The sequence below is a fragment of the Ascaphus truei genome, chromosome 2 (genome assembly GCF_040206685.1).
Source record: "Ascaphus truei isolate aAscTru1 chromosome 2, aAscTru1.hap1, whole genome shotgun sequence".
Taxonomy (NCBI): domain Eukaryota; kingdom Metazoa; phylum Chordata; class Amphibia; order Anura; family Ascaphidae; genus Ascaphus; species Ascaphus truei.
Genome location: NC_134484.1, coordinates 254,300,245 through 254,317,080, shown reverse-complemented (window position 1 = coordinate 254,317,080; position 16,836 = coordinate 254,300,245). Strand labels below are relative to the sequence as shown.

General features: G+C 46.0%; 1 protein-coding gene across 7 annotated transcripts in view; it reads left to right on the top strand.

Moving 5' to 3' along the window:
* Window positions 1-6,441, top strand: part of LOC142487227 (uncharacterized) — a 90,046-nt gene extending 83,605 nt beyond the window's left edge. For all 7 annotated transcript variants that reach the window (XM_075586122.1, XM_075586119.1, XM_075586123.1 and 4 more), the window contains 3 exons: window positions 1,000-1,090; window positions 2,338-2,704; window positions 6,317-6,441. In XM_075586122.1, the coding sequence (XP_075442237.1) occupies window positions 1,000-1,090; window positions 2,338-2,704; window positions 6,317-6,380 (522 nt within the window). In that variant the 3' untranslated portion in view covers window positions 6,381-6,441. The remainder of the gene's footprint in view (window positions 1-999; window positions 1,091-2,337; window positions 2,705-6,316) is intronic.
* The last annotated feature ends 10,395 nt before the right edge of the window (window positions 6,442-16,836 follow it).

Sequence of the window (16,836 nt, the reverse complement as noted above, 5' to 3'; positions counted from 1 at the left end):
GTATAACACGGAAATACATTAGGGCCGTATTTACTGAGCGGTGCTACTCCATAAGACAGCGGGGCGCGAGACTGAGTGCGGGGTGGCGCAGGGTTTACAGAGTCCCCGCGCGCTTTCCGAAGGCACTTAAATTAAGTGCCGGGGGAGCTTCAGGGCCTCGGTAAACCTAACTTACCTTGGCACCAGCGGCTTCTCACACGCGTCGACGCCGCAAGGTCATGTGACATCACGTTGCTATGGCAACATGACGTCATGACGGCGGTGAGGGGGGCCGCGGGGGTAAGGGGTCTGCTGGCATAGGGGCGCAGGGAAAAAAGTTTGTGCCCCCCTGCCATAAGACACCTTCCAGAACGACTTAGTAAATATTGCCCCTTCCGACTCATTCAGGTGAATAAGCGATAAGATGTCTTACAGACTCCATAAGGGTCTTCTTTAGTAGCACTCAGGGGGCGCGACCCCCAGGGGGGGTGTGAGATTGTTATGGGGGGGCACGGGCAGTTGCAGAGGTTCTGTGCTCTCCCCCCAGGCATTTTAATTAAATGAGGCCTCTGCAACCTCTACTTACCGGGATTCTGCCGGCTTCAGCACGCGTGACCATGGCAACACAGCGTCAAATAATGTCACAGTTGCTATGGTAACGTGACATCAAATGACGCTGCTGTCACGTGTCGTGACGATCCCACAGCGTCATTTGACGCCGTGCGAGGTAAGGAGGGGGGCGGCCAACGGAGAAGGTAAGGCAGGGGGGGCGCCACAAAAAGTGTTTGCGCTCCCCTGGGTTAGAGAGTTAAATAGATCATTGTGTGGGTGCAGCATTAGCCAGTCCTTGTAATTGCTAGAGAGCAAACAATGCAATTTGTCTCTGTCCTCCAACCAGAACTAGCTTTATATGTGTGGAAGTGTTTAATCTTTATACCTTTACGATGCAGCATGCTCCTGTTTCAAACGGGTACGTGGATATGAACTGATCCAAGACATTGATGTTCACTTATTTTGTAGGCATTATCTAATACTGCAGGCAGTAATGCCCCACACAGCAATATCAACCAGCCTTCAATCCCTTCTGCTCATGGCTTCAACAGATACCCAGGTAATAAATGATACATTAAACATGCTTTGCTTGATGAACATACAGTGTATCTCTGTATTAGAGTCCTTTCTACAGTACCTCAAACATGGTGCTCACTAAAAATGTCCTTGTTCCTGCAATCTTCCATGCATCATAGCATAGAGTGGAACAACTCCTGGGAATTATCGATTCTTCTTTTCTTTTAGTTACAGTAACCAGGTTTGTTTTACTGGTGCTTGGAGAGGTTACAGGGCATTAGTTAGATGGTTGGAGACAGCAGTTGTCTTCATGCTTTCTAATAATATATCCTGTTATTGGGAAATGGTTTAGACATTGGAAGTGTCTCTTACATTGTAGCATATTCATTATGTAAATTCAAGCATTAGGTCTACGCAAGAGGTCATTCTTTTGTATGTACTGTATATCTTTATTTGTATGGTGCCATCCATGTACTTAGCTCTTCACAGCAGTAATAGACGTAACAAAATAATATGAGACGCAATGGGAGTAAGCACTTCAAACATAAAGGGAACATTAGAAAAGAGCTCGCTTACAATCTGAGTTTTGCACAATCTATATGGCACAGCTATGCACACTGTTTGTCTTTTTTAGTTTCCACTAGACCTGCCACACTTACTATTTAACCTAGAAACTATTACTTTCTGAAAGCTCATGCAATGTTCTTCATCACGTATCCAACTCTTATCTCTGTTTTTCTTACTAGTCAATGAGCTGTTTTCTTCTAATATTCTTGTATTATTTCCCCTTTCTGCCGCTGCTTATACTGGAAGTTGTTTGTCTTGTGTAATGATGTGAGCCAGCAGCGGAGTGACTATTGAATTGAAAACGTATATGTTTTCGGCTCACAAGCCCTTGTTGATTGGTCTCCTGTTTTCTTCCCTGTCACATATTTGGATCATCTCACTGTCTCATAGACCTCTGCTGGCTCTTCCTCTCCTCGCTATGCTTTGTTTACATAATGTTTTTCCATAAAGGGGCAGACTCACATAGCAGGGCCAACAATATTTTTTGTTAAACAATTTATCAGTATTATTGGCTTCCTTTAGAAAGATTCAATCATGCTTAAGCTGTTTTAGCTTAAACTGGTCGTATCTTGCAAAAAATGAATACTTTTTGATTTTCTTAAGGTCTGCAGAACTGTTTGTGTAATTATAATATCGTATCAAAAACTGATGTACTGTATTTTTACATTTGTTGGGGAATATTCAGTGTGTTTTCAAGTGAATTGTATTTTTTTTACTTTACAGAGCCTGTGACTAGTTACACCCCAAACCAGCTGTTTCCATCTGTCTCACAGTTTAACACCCGAGGGCCCATCACTGAACCAAGGTTTCCATTGTCTGTTGGGTCTGCATCAAACATACCTCAAGGCCAATGGCCCTATCGGATGCCTCCTCCTTACACAGCAGTTCCTTCCCCTTGTTTTGTCCCATTCCCACAAGGAATGCCACCACCAGCTATGCCCACTGATGTATCCAGAGGTTTCCCACCAGGCTTCCCCTTGGCTAAGGATAAGGCCACTGCTAATTTTTTTGCCAGCAATAAAGAACATGGAGGTTCCAGAGGTGATGACTACATTGAACAATATAGCTGCTACAAACCCAGCCTTCAGAGGTAATGTTATTATGGAGATCTCTGTAGGAACAAGTGTGCACTCAGCATTCACCAATCGGGCACATGAACTGGTACATGTCAGTTTGTCTGTTTGCAATACCTTTTAATTTACCATCAGGAGAGTAGATGCAATTATTGTTAGAGATGCTGGTTTTAGGTTTTAAATGAAAAACACCACCGACTGATCATCTAGCACTTCTGGTTACAAACCATACAAACCAGAAATTAAGCAATATCTTGTTGAGCTCAGTATCTTGGTCCAGCCCAGCCATAAGGGGAGTATGGAAACTCAAATGCCTTTGTTTTCACTGAACACTGATTTTTATTTTTTGAATACAATGAAAACATCAGAAATGCATCCCCCCCCCCCCCCCCCAAGTAGATTAACACTGTGATCCCTTGTATAGAGAGTTTGAAGATCTCACAGGTCTCTTCATGTTTACTGCCCAGGGCCATATGGCTGCTTTTATGTTTGGAAATCCTTCTTTATTGCTTTGTGCTAATAGACTAAACCAATGCCATATTTGGAGAACCATGCAATACTTCTTTAAAAAAATAATAAGAATTGTTTTTATATTCAGCTGTTCAAATTTGTGTGCATCGTGCCTAATAAACTAAAGAACCTTTCACATAAAAGAAGAAATAGCTTTTCTATTTATACAACTTTATATTGACATTTAGGGGCCTGTGCTAGTCGTCTCGATTAGTTCGCTGCTACATCGCAAAGTTTGTCATGTTCTCGCTGAACGGTTTGTCAGTTGAGTTATCACGGTTTTCAGAAAGAATCTGAACCCAACTCAAACCGTACGGCAGGAAAATGCTTAAACCGCTCGGCAAGGCAGAAAAACTAATCTCGGCCTCACTCAAATGTTTCCTTGTGCGATCTGGCTTCAAGCTCCACCGAGAGAGACGAATCTCCCTGCGCATATCTCGCCAGCGATCGCAGTGTTTTTAGTTAAAATTTAAATACTAGTTGATTTCAGGTCCGGGGACCCCCTACTTCCTGAGACACAGGAAGTGCCGATATGGGGTGCTGGTATCTCCTATGCATTTAAATGTCCTGGTTATGTGACGCAGGACATTTAAATGCATAGGGATACCGGCACCCCATAACTGGGCCTGTATCTCGGGATATAAAAACAGCTTATTTACCTTAGGGGCTAGTAAGGCAAAGAAGAGGTTCAACTTCAATAGCTTGTTTACTGGGGCAATGGGGGTGTTTAAGGGGGTAGTAGTCCCAGGTTGGGTGGTTAGGCCTGCCGGGAAGGTTGCGGAATGAGTTTACCCCTTCACTACCATAGCGGTGGAAACCGCTATGGTAATGAAGGGGTGAACCAGTCCCGCTAACCCCCCCTGCCCCCAGTAGGCCTAAAAACCCACCCTTGGGGAAACTACCCCCTTCACCCAATCTCTCTACCCCCAATAAACATTTTAAAAAAAACCCACTAATTCCCACCTCCTCTACCCCCAACAACCCCCCTACGCATACAGTACAGTAATGGGCAAAATCACTATTATCCAGGTATGGATATAGTGCATTTGTCCATTCAAAATAAAGCAATATACAGCCAGCATAAATAAAGTAAATAAAACTTGCAGTTAACTCCCACCAGGGTGAAGGGCGTCCTCATCACCATGCTTCGCGTCCCTGTCCTCCTTTGGCAGAAACACAAGAAAAAATACAATCTAATGGCCCCTAACCCCTTAATCACCTTAGTGGTTAATAACCGCTACAGTAATTAAGGGGTTAACCCACCCTCCCTTGCTACCCACCGGGAGGCCTGACAACCCACCCTGGCACAAATTCCCCCACCCACTACCCATTGATTGCACAGTGGTAAATCATAACCATATAATATGGACATAAGCCACTATAGCAGTCAATTGGCAACATAAAAAAAATCAACAGGCCCAAAAATACACAACAATTAACTCCAAACAATAAACAGAAATAGATATGAATTCAAAACAACCATTTGCCAAAAAAATTATTGTCTGTCACTGTATTTATCTGTACCCTAAAGGGGCACAGATAAATACATTAGCAGTTAATGTAACATAAAAAGAAAAAATTACAATAAAAAACCCTGAAAAATTAAAAATACATACATTCAATATTTGTCTTGCCTGTAGAAGTCTTCACCCTCCGAATCCCAGCGTATCAGGAAGCTCTCGACCAAAGACGTCATCCTCTTCAATCCGCCACCATCCTCCAAAAAAATCAGCATCAGGTAAAAAAAAAAATCTTCTTTCTTCCATCTTCTTTCATCTTCTTCTTGCATAATTTTCTTCTTTTCTTTCATCTTCTTTACTTGTAATCCAGTGTATCCCATGTTAAATCAAAAATGGATGTTGACTCGTCAGCATCTTCAACTAAAATGAGATGGAACAAGCCTTATATAAGTTTTCTGACGTCACATTTTAGGGCCAGATGGTCCAAGTCCAATCCGATTGGGCTCTGTACCAATTGACCGGCTGTTAAAAAAAAATGTTTTAAGGATGTGACGTTCTCTCCAAGGGAGGTACGTCACATCCTTAAAACCACATGGCTGACATCACATGTTATTACTGCCAATGAGATTGAACACAATCCTATTGGTTCCTGTACCATGTGATATGTTCCATTTTATAAAAGGATGTGGCACGTCTTCAATCTCATTGGCTGTAGTACCATGTGATGTCAGCCATGTGGTTTTAAGGATATGACGTACCAACCTTGGAGAAGGTGTCACAGCCTTAAAAAAAAAAATTTTTAATCCAGTCACATTGGACAGAACCAAATCAGATTATACCTGGACCATCTTACCCTAAAATGTGACGTTGCATGCCTTATATAAGGCCTGTTCTGGCTTATTTTAGCTGAAGATGCCGACGAGTCAACATCCGTTTTTGATGCAACATGGGGTACATTGAATTACAAGTAAAGAAGATGGAAGAAAAGAAGAAAATTATGCAAGAAGATGGTGGTTGAAGATGAAAGAAGATTTTTTTTTTTTTTTTTTACCTGATGCTGATCTTTGCGGCGGATTGCAGAGAATGACGTCTTTGGTCGAGAGCTTTCTGATACGCCAGGATTCGGAGGGTGAAGACTTCTAAAGATAAGACATATTGAATGTATGTAATTGTATTTTTTCAGGTTTTTTTATTTGTATTTTTTTCTTTTTATATTTTTGATTACCCATTAACGGCTAATGTATTTATCTGTGCCCCTTTTAGGGTACAGATAAACACAGTGACGGCTTCATGCCAGCTTTGTCTGGCAAGAAAAATCTAGAATAAAATCACAGTTCCAGAGCCTCGATAAGACAATTGTGGCTGCTACAACTGCACGATTTGCTAAAAATTGCGATTCTGGGCTTCTCGCTGCAAACCGCACGGCGCGTTTGGCCAGAAGACAGAAATCGCAAGACAATGCTTTTGCCGCACGATTTACCCAACTTATCGTGGCTTTCTGAATAGCTACCTTGCGAGAACCGCTCAAACGCCTCAATAAGTTTATCGAGTCTTATAGCATAGGCCCCTTAGTATTTTCTTGACTAATATACTACAGTTGCAGTTTAAAAAAGAGGCCATTTTTACATACATTGACATATTTCTTCCTTTTTTATGTAGGAATTCACGTTCCAAACCTGATGAGATATTTGACCGAAAGTGGAAGACTGAAAACGCCAAGTGACACCAGATATCTGCAGCAATAACAAATAAATCATTGCCCTTGTTTCTAGATTTGTTGAAAATTCAGTCTAAAATCATTTTAGTAATGTGTTGTAACATTGTGACCTTTTAATTGATTTATAGGAACTGAATCTCAATTACGTTAAAATGAATACATTATTTTTAGTTTTAAAATGCTTCAAATTGACATTTTCGTAAATATGTACCTAAATAGACATATTCCATCTTAACACCGTTTTTATGTATGTTCTTATTTGACGAACTTCTGAACTTAGTTAAACTTTAAAGTTGTTACAGAACTCTCGAAACCTCATAGGTTTCCTGTTCAAGTGTACACAAGATTCCAAATGAATGTTCTAGCTTCAGTGACAACGCTGCTGCATATTGTATCTTTTGTAGTCCTACAGATGTAAGCCGCTTTATTTTCCCAGGACCAGGGTTTGCCGAGGTCCTTTTTTTCTGGTAAACCGCGAAAGCCCAGAATGAACTGGTCTCTGCGGCTCCAGGGACCGTTAGTTAGGCTACATCTGTATATTTATTTTTTAGTGATCTTCCAAAGTCTTCATTTTGGACTCTGGTTTAGTTTATTATTATGTTTATTATTATTTATCCCCCCACCCTAAGTGAGATCTATGTTTTTACAGTACCTTCTGTTGGTGCTTCCTGCTTGGCTCACAGGAGGCTCTGAGCTTCCGCCGATGTTAGTTGGGGAATCGACAGCCCAGGCTTTTGATGATCAGCAGCTCTCTTCTCAATGGTGCAGCGCCTCCATTTCCACAGGGCCTATCATAGATAGCTGCAGTTCCCTGTGGAAAACACTCACTCCCTCTCTGAAGAACCCAGCCTCAGGCAGGAGTATAAAACAGAAGTGGGTTCTGTATTCAGCACAGCAGTACTCAGCATACATCAGCATACTTTTCCTTCTTTGACGCAGCAAGACTCACTCCCACTGGACCCTACATAACCCAGCAGAAGATCACCTCGCAGCTTGCTCTTCCTCTTTGGTCCCTGGAATCAAACCCCATGGCTTGAGGCCCTAAAGGTCTATCCCTGACTCCCACACTCCCTGGTGGAATATGGGGTAGTTGTCCACTCCCCTAAGGGAGGGGAAGGATGGTGAACCAGAGTCCTGGCTCCACACTTTCAACACTGAATATATTTTGATCTGCAGTTCCTTTTTATTACCAGGAGAGGGGCTCCAGGTCTCAACCCCATATGGGCAGTATCCAGGCCCTAAGATACCCCTTTGTCAGTCAAGGAAGCTGTTTACTGCAGCAAGAGTATAGATTAACCCTAACACTACCTGTGCTGATACCAGGGCTTATGTGTTAGGTAGAGGAATTAGTAGCCATGGGGATACCTGGCTACAATTAGATAATTTGTTGGTGCAGAAACCTCATATCTCGCTTATGACTGTGGGAACTCGGTGTATATGTCCATCCATCTATTTCATCTTCATTAAAAGATTATATAATAACATCTTTGTTTCTGTGCAATATGTTGCATGCCCATAAAATGTTGATGCAATACCAAGTTATTTCTCTGTAGATTTCTACTCTACCCTCTATATCTTTAAAGACAATGATATTTAGGAAGTGTATTTTAAACAGTGTAACAGCTTAATATTTTTAAATTTCTTCAACGTCCTCTATGGCAGTCATAATAATGGTTTTACTCCTCCAACCAGCTGAAGTAGAAGCCCTTCCCAAAACCTCCCTACTGTATATTAAGTCGTGTCTCCCATATCAGGTCAGTTATTCTTGTCTTACCTTAGCCGGGGGAAGGACATTGGCAGGTTTTCTGCCAGTCTGTAGTAACATTTTGGACAATTTTATTTTTGTCTTCAGCAGCTTTCTTGCTGTCCTGATGGCCGGGGTGGAGACGTGGGGCTCCTCTTCTCTGCCGTTACCGAACCCTTCCTATTCCTTCTTTCTATACCCTCCTTTGAGGCTCACACTGTCCAGCTTTTTTGTTGTTTTCCTCTCCACGTGGCGGTCATCTATCGCCCATCTTCTCATCCCCCTTCTGTTTTTCTCACTTTGAATCCTGGCTCTCATTGTTTCTCTCCTCAGACTCCCTGTTCTTCTCCTTAGAGACTTTAACTGCCATATTGATAACCCCTCTCCCTTGGGCTTCCTGCTTTCTTTCTCTAACCTCTTTTGGCCTTCACAAATGGACTGCTCCCAGCAACCACAAGGAGGGCCACTACGTAGACCTGGTTTTCTCCCTTTACTCTCGCTAATCTCATTTTCTCTCACTTCTCCCCCTCATTTCTGCAGAGACCTGTGCACTATTAACCTACCAGCTTTTGATTCCACTTTGTGCTTCTCCCTCTTCGCTCTCTGCTCTGCTCCATACACTGACAACCTGGTCAGGAACTACAACTCTGCCATATAATACTCTCTTGATCTATATGCCCCTTTTTTCTCTCTACCGTTCTCTCCCTTCTAGCCCCAGACACTGGCTTAATTGCTATACACGAATCCTGCGCTCCTGCACTTGTTCCTCTGAACCCCTCTGGAGGAAATTTCACAAACTCGCAGACTTCCTTCACTTCAAATGTATCCTATTCTGTTTAAACTCAGCCCTCTCCCAGGCTAAACAATCCTACTTTTCTTCACTAATCATCATGCAACAAGTCTAACCCATGCTGACTCTTCTCTGTCTACCTCCATTTCACCTCAGGACTTTGCTGACTTTTTCAAGAGAAGGGTGGATTCCATGTGTCGACATTTCTTCTGTATCCTCACATTCTCCACCTCTTCCTAACTTTCCTCCTGCTAAAATTAGCATCAAGGTTCATCGGACCCTATTCCATTGTGGAGGTCAACCCGGTGGCATACCATCTGCGCCTTCCTCCCGCTTTGAGGACTCCATCGGTTTTTCATGTCTCCCTGCTGAAGCCGGCCAGCCGGGATACTCGCTTACCCGATTCGGCTCCGGCTCCTCTTACATGGCTAACAGGAGTACGTGGTCCAGTCCATCTTTGACTCCAGGATTTCCAGGGTGTCGATACAGTATCTCGTACACAGGAGGGGCTTTGGACCCAAAGAATGGTCCTGGGTTCTTCGCTACCGTCTTCATGCCCCCAGGCTTGTCCGGCTCTTCCACGCCAAATATCCACACAAGCCCTTCCTGAGACGCCCAGAGGTCACTCCTGAGGGGGGCTACTGTCAGGATCCGTGATCAACGACGTGCTTGGCACACTCGTCATTTACACGTGATCGGGGCCCCTGCTCCTTCCATCATCCATGACGCTTCTCCTTCTCTTGGGACCAGCCGCCATGCTAGGCGCACAGAGGTAAATACTACTGTCTCCGGTCCCGCCTCCAGACTCCGCCCACGTGGCAGCATCAGTGCGCGTGCACGGTTAGCGCGCCACATGAGCTGCGTCATCTCTCCGCTTCTGTGATCCTCCCCACTCCTGTCTCCTGCACCTTATCCTATCACACTCACTTTCTGACTCACCTCCTCCAGCCTGTTGCCTCATTGGATCTTGTGTCCTATATATGCTCAGCTGGCCCACTGGCAAATTGGCTGAGCATAAACCTTCCTACTAGCGAAGTGTTCACTGCTACCCTTGCCTCCACAGTCTTGCCATGTAATCTGGTTCCTAGTTCCTCTGTTCCTGACCTTGGCTCTTGCTCTGGACTCCGCTCTTCTAAACTCCTGACCCCAGCTACCAACGACAATCCGCACCTTTCCAATCCGGACCTCGGAAAAGTACCACAACGATCCACACCTCTCCAATCCTGACCACGGCTAAGTACCTTTTACGATCCGCACCTCTCCAACCCCGACCTCGGCAAGTATCACTGACCATCCATACCTCTCCAACCCGGCTACCTCGACCTATCTATACTCCAGACGCGCCCACGCGGCTGTGGGATGGTGTTCTATATCTATCCCCACCTCGGCCTCGCGTCACGCCTTGTTTGTGATGAGCACTCCGTTAAACAAGTGCACTCGGTTAAATTGTAAAACCGCAAAAAATGTAAGGAACTTATAAGGGAATATGCTCTAACTCAGCGGCAAACCTAGGGGGTGCAAGATTATTTAGGGGGGGGCGCAGACGGCATGCGGCAAAACCTGGGGGCAGGCAGATGCTGTGCACGAGCGGCCAAGAAGCTCTGGCTCCGTGCTGCTGCTTCTCTGTGCTGTGGCTTGCTGCAGGGGCGGGGCCTTCACTGCACACAGACAGCCCCTCCTCCTGTCTGTTTTCCCCACCCCAGTTTGTAGATGGGGGACTGGAGCATGCTTAGTACTTCACCCCCTCCCCCCGGGGGAAAGTGTGTGACTTTTATGATTGTATGTTGTGTCTGTGTTGGTTATGATTGAGTGTGTGTGTTGGTTGTGTGTGTGTGTGTGTGTGTGTGTGTGTGTGTTGTAATTTGGTGTGTAGAGATATGATGCAGCGGTGTGCAAACGGGGGTGCAAGATTATTTAGGGGGGGCGCAGGCAGCGTGTGGCAAAACATGGTGTGCGGGCCGGCAGACGCTGTGTGCGGGAGGGCAATAAAGCTGTGTGCAGGCGGGCAGCCGAAAATGTGTGGGCGGCCGAACAGGATAGTGCAGGTAGCGGCCACGTGATGGTGTGTGTGCGCACGCGCTGGGGCTTCGGAGGTACGAGGAAGGAGCACGCCCCAGCGCTGTAATGTCAACCGCCCCTCCTTCCGGTGTCTGCCCTGCAATACTGCTGTGGTCCTGCTCTCCTCCGCTGACAACCTGCTTTGCTGTGATCCTCTGCAAGTGAAAGATTAGGCTGCCACTATATCAATCACACTATTAATGTACAGAAATAATAATTAAAAAAAAAAGGGAAAACACAACATTGAAAACGGAAAAAATAATACATAATACATAATACTCTAGGTAGGAGTTTGGATAACACTGGGGACAGCAAACCAAAGAGCAGGGAGAATAACCACATACTGTATGACGAACAAGAAATTGTGAGTTCACTAGGTTCTACGCTGATCTATATGACCTAAACAGGTCAGAAGGGCTCCCCCACCTCTCAAACTTTGAGACCATATCAAAATACCTAGACTCCTGTAATCTGCCGCAGATAATGGAAATAGAAAGAACAATCCTAAACAGCAAAATAACACAACTCAAATTAGTAAAAGTGATAAAGGACCTTAAATCAAACAAATCACCAGGACCGGATGGCCTTTCAAACATATATTACAAAAAAATTCTCCTGCATCTCACGCCATACCTACTTGAGATGTATAATTCATTTCTAGAAGGCAAACTGATCACAGAGAACATGACTACAGCTAATATAGCGACCATTCATAAACCTGGCCGATACCTCCTCCAATGCGGCAGTTACCATCCTATACCTTTATTAAACTCAGACATTAAAATATACAGCAAGATCCTAGCCAATAGGTTAAACACAATATTACCAAGGCTTATCAACATAGATCAGGTGGGCTTTGTATCAGGACGACAGGCTTTGGATAATACAAGAAAAATAATATCATAGAGCATGTCCACTCTTCTAAAACAAATGCAATCCTACTAGGCCTCGATGCAGAGAAGGTGTTCAACAGAATAAAGTGGACATTCCTTGACAAGACCATGCAGTCCTTTGGTTTCTCTGGACCATTACTAGAAGGGGTCAGAGCCCTCACACACTCCCCTAGAGCCCTAGTTAAATTACCAGGTAATAAACTAGAAACAATAAATATTAAGAAAGGCACAAGGCAGGGCTACCCCCTATCTCCCCTCCTCTTTGCCCTATCAATCGAGCCTCAGGCCTCAAAGATCAGAACGCACCCAGATATCCAAGGAATAAACATAGGCGACAAGAATTACAAGATTTCGCTGTTCGCAGCTGATGTCATCCTAAACTTACAATGACAAAAATGCTGCATGGTGCTCAGGAAAATACAGCAATCACTGCAAAGATCTTGATCGTTGAGAAAAGGTGGATTAACCCAATGTTAAATGTACATATAGAATGTCCAAAAGATGCATACTGGCACTAAAATCCCACAATGCACGGTAGTAAGGATATATGAATAGTGAGCATCTATAGCATTGGAACAGTCTTAGTAAATAAAGTCCAGAACTAAACCTGGAGAGACTCACATGGGAATAGGTGTCCACGATAAACAGCAAGTCCTCAGGTGTCCAGGGATCCACGGGTTAACTGTGCCTCCGCCTGTTGAAGAACAAGTGTAGCAAGGGAGAAAAACGGAGCACTAGGTCCACGCTGATATTTCCAGAAAAAATGCAAGGATGCGTTCCCAAAATAAAGGCTTATGTAATGGATCAAGAACAAAAAAAGATACACACCAACGCGTTTCGGACTATTACAAGTCCTTTATCAAGGTGACTAAAATACTTACCCCCTTGGAGTGTTATTTATATGAATTATCAGCTCCTCCATACCAATCGCCGACACTTCCGCATGTGTCACGTGATCGGAACGTCAAACGTCATCTCGTAGTAACGCGTCATATCACGTGTGCGGTATCAAGTCAGACATGCAAAGGAATCAGCAGGGAAACAAGTGGAACATGAACCATGTCCATGAGTGCCATATACTGCGTCCTATGTATTATCCAATGGGGAAACCACAATACGTGTATAGCTATGACGTCATCACGTCCCGCTCGACAAAATGACTGGGAGGTGTGATTGAAAAAAAGAAAAAACAAAAGAAAAACTTTATTAAGCTTGCACACACTCCAAAAGGGCAACATCAAGGCAAAATATTACATTTCAAGTTAAAAACAACAACATAGCAAATTTGTAAAAAGACAAACATTTTAAAAAAACAATAAATGTTTAACACAAAATTCGATGGACAACCATTGATATTGAGTATTAATATCATAGTATCATAGTAACGATGGGTGTGCACGGGGTTAAGTGATCTTATTCAGGATAATATTTATATATACTAAAGAAATGTGGTTTAGCTATATCTACCGTTTTAGAATGAGTTAACAAAAACCCCAATGCCCCTAAAGAATCTAACATGAGACTGAATTAACGCAATTAGGAACATAATACAGTTAGTAAAGTCTGTGCAATCTTAATCTTATATGATGCTAATTTGAATGAAAGCATATGTATGTAGCCATGCATAATAATGACTGCATACCTCTTCCCTGTTGGCAGTAAGTCCTGGTAAGTACAGGCCTGCCAACAGTAGTTATGGAGGTTTTCCCTCACACCCTGGTGTGGTGCCCTGTGTAAGGAAGGAAGTGGCTGTATGCTCTGAGTCCCTGGATAGTGACATCAGAGATGCGCCTGCCCCCTGAGATATAAAGGGCACAACACTGTCAGTTAGTGTTGTGTTAACCAGCAGTTGTGTGAAGCAGCTGGTAAAATGTATGCTCCTGCATAAGGGATTGGAGGAATACTTTTGTGACCCTAGTGCTGTAACTAGCGGTAGCAGAGTGACCAATCAAGTCTGTCTAAGCCACACTGTGTCCAGGGACCTGGCGCAGTGGTGATCTCCCTAGGAGAAAGGGAATCCCACTTCAATACGGGAGGGCGTACCTGGCAAAGGGACAGCACGGCGAGATGTGCGGCTAGAGCCGGCAGCTGCATGGGGCAGTCTGCTACATCCCAATCTACAATAAAGATGCCATGTTCAAAGATACCTCCACTGTGTGAGTGTGAAGTTACTCAGCAGTGGCAGTCACCACCGAGAAGGAGTTCCTCACCAGGACAATCTCCCTGTGGAAGCATAGATCCTGATGAGGTGGAGGCGCTGCACGTGAAGTAAGTTGGACTCGTAACCACTACCTCAGCTACCTGTCCTGATGATATCCTCTATAACACCAAGCGGGAGACTCAGGAGTCCTGTTACTTGCAGGTGCACCACCACACACGACCTTGTAACGGGGACCGGTTAGACCACATGGGCCAATGTGAGATTGGGTGGGTCAGACAAGGGGGGTCCAGCCGTTACAATTGGAGGCGCTGCTGAGAGACCTGTTAACAGGACAGGCTTTTGCTAGGCACACGCTAGGAAACAGGGAGAGTGTCTGCTGCCACTTTGTGCTGCGTGGGACGGAACCAGGGGTAGTCGGGGAGCTGCTGGAGCTGCAGGCCGCACAGACGCCTTGGGATCCATTAGGGGTTAGTGAGTCTGGAGCAGGGGGCTATTGCTGTTCTAGTCGCCTTGAGGTAGCGCTAGCGGGGGACGCCTGAAGGGGTAAACTGGTAACTTAGGGCAGGAATTCTGGAAGGGTCCGCACTAGGCTAGCCAACAGTAGGTCGACGCCCAAAGTACTGCATGGAAGAGCCAGAGTACTCTAGTCTCCATTCCAGACCACTTACCAAGGAGCACAGACTGGAGGAAAGCGTTACAGTAGACACAGAAAGAGTGAGCCTAGCCTGAGGTAGTGCAAACACGAGTCAGATCTACATTAGGTACACAAGGTGGTGCACAAGGCATGTTTATTGTACGGATGTGGTAGCTGCCCCGCAGAGCGGAGCTCCACGTACAGGAAATCAGTGTTCAACGATAAAGAGAGACCTGTCAGAATGGAGGATCTGCACAGAGCAGAAGGTCCAGGATGGCAGGGAGAGAGAACCGTCAGAATGGAGGATCTGCACAGAGTAGAAGGTCCAGGATGGCGGGGAGAGAGAACCACAAGAATGGAGGATCTGCATAGAGCAGAAGGTCCAGGATTGCGGTCAGAGGAAGAACACGCATATGAACTGTGCGTGGACGAAGAACAAGCTACAGAAGAGACTTTTGTGAGCTTGTTGTGGAATGACGTGAAAGCCGTGGCTGCGCCGTGTTTATCATGTTTTTGTTCTCGGGATGATACCCCTGAGAATAATGAGCATGACAGTGTTATCCGATGGGAGGAACGAAATGGACTTTGTTATACCCCAATTAACAAACAGCCAGACGCTACCTTCAATGGGAAAAAGGACAATACTTACCAAGATGGCGGTTCCCGCGTTCCCGGGACACCGCGTGGGCATGCTGCAGAAAGTCTTGCAACTTTGCAGTTTGCTAATTGTTGGCCAGGATTGGCGCCAACGAGAAAACTCCACCCCGATGGGGAGTTTGGCGCGAAAGCTGGAGCCGCGCCCTCATGGACTATGACTCACTCTGCACCTGTGCTGGGTCAGCCTACAAGTCTACGAGACATCCCCCTAGTTTCAACCAGGGGGAGTGGTTTGCAGTTCCACCGGATATTGATGGAGAAAGAAGGAGGAGGGGTTGCCAAACCCGCCCCTGCCCTTCAGTTGCGAAGAGCCATTGACCAGTACAGACCTCTGAAACGAGTGCCTCCGCTGGTGAATATGGCTGCAGTTGCTGATAAAGTGGACCAGAGTCCGTTGATCTCTACTCATCCCTACTCGGCTCCAGGAGGCTTCCTGATCATCCGGGTAGAGGGTGTGGAGACTGTGGCATGTCTTTGCCTGCAGTGCAGACTGCCGGGCGGAGCCGTGGGCAGCGAGGCCCGATGCCCCCACTGTGGACTGCAGTACACGTGGCCCATGACCACTTTTGTACCGGTACAAGCGGTGGGAGTAGCAGGAAATGTCCCGATGCCGATCGACGAGCAGCCGGGAGCACTATGGAATGAGAGTGCAGGTCCCGCGGAGTCGGAGTCCGGTTCGGTGCTCCCGACGGAGAGACCCAGCCATCGGAGAGGTGATCACAGAGGAGCCCATCGCCGGTCTCCTACTGGGATGCCTCGGCCGATTTGCAAGTTAGAATCCTCGGACGAGGAGTGTGCTAGGCTGTCGAGTAAGATGGTCATAAAAAGGGACTGTCATACTATTGGTACGCCATGGAGAGATGCCATTCCCCGTGGTGTGGAGACACGGAGTCGAGTGTCTCCAGTACCACGACCACCCGATCGCCGGAGTCCCACTGCCGTGGTGACTAGTGGATCGGAAGGAGGTCGATCCACCCCGACCCTGCGAGGTACTAAGATGACACCGTGCCTGTCGCAGACCCAGGGGGTGGAGGAGAAGGAAGAGCGAGTCCAGAGCCAGACTGGATCACGCAGCAGACGGGCGTTGCCGGATGTCCTCGTGGAGGAAGAGATCCCGATTGGGGATCCAACCCAAGATGGCGTCGCAGCACGTGCGTGTGTGGAGGAGAGTCCGGATGAGCAGAGCGGCATCGAGTGGGAGGTGCTAGCGCCTCTGCGGTCGAGCAGCGGAAGCCGATCCCCTACTACCAGGGGGAGCGGGCGTTCGAGTTGCAGAACAAGAAGCCCAGCTGCTGGAGTCAAGAAAGGACTTTGTGGCGAAGTTAAGGCAGGTATTGCTGGAGAGCAGGTCGTAACCCTGTCAATGCCTACTGTCCGGTCCCGTCCCCCAACCCCGGCCACTCCCAAAGTTAGTCCCAAGGCCCTAGTTAAAGCTCCTGTCCCTGTCACTTCGTCAGGTGGGTCCACTTCTAGTTTGGGGGTGTCAAGGGATTCCCGGGGTCCTATCCCAGAACGGACTGGAAAC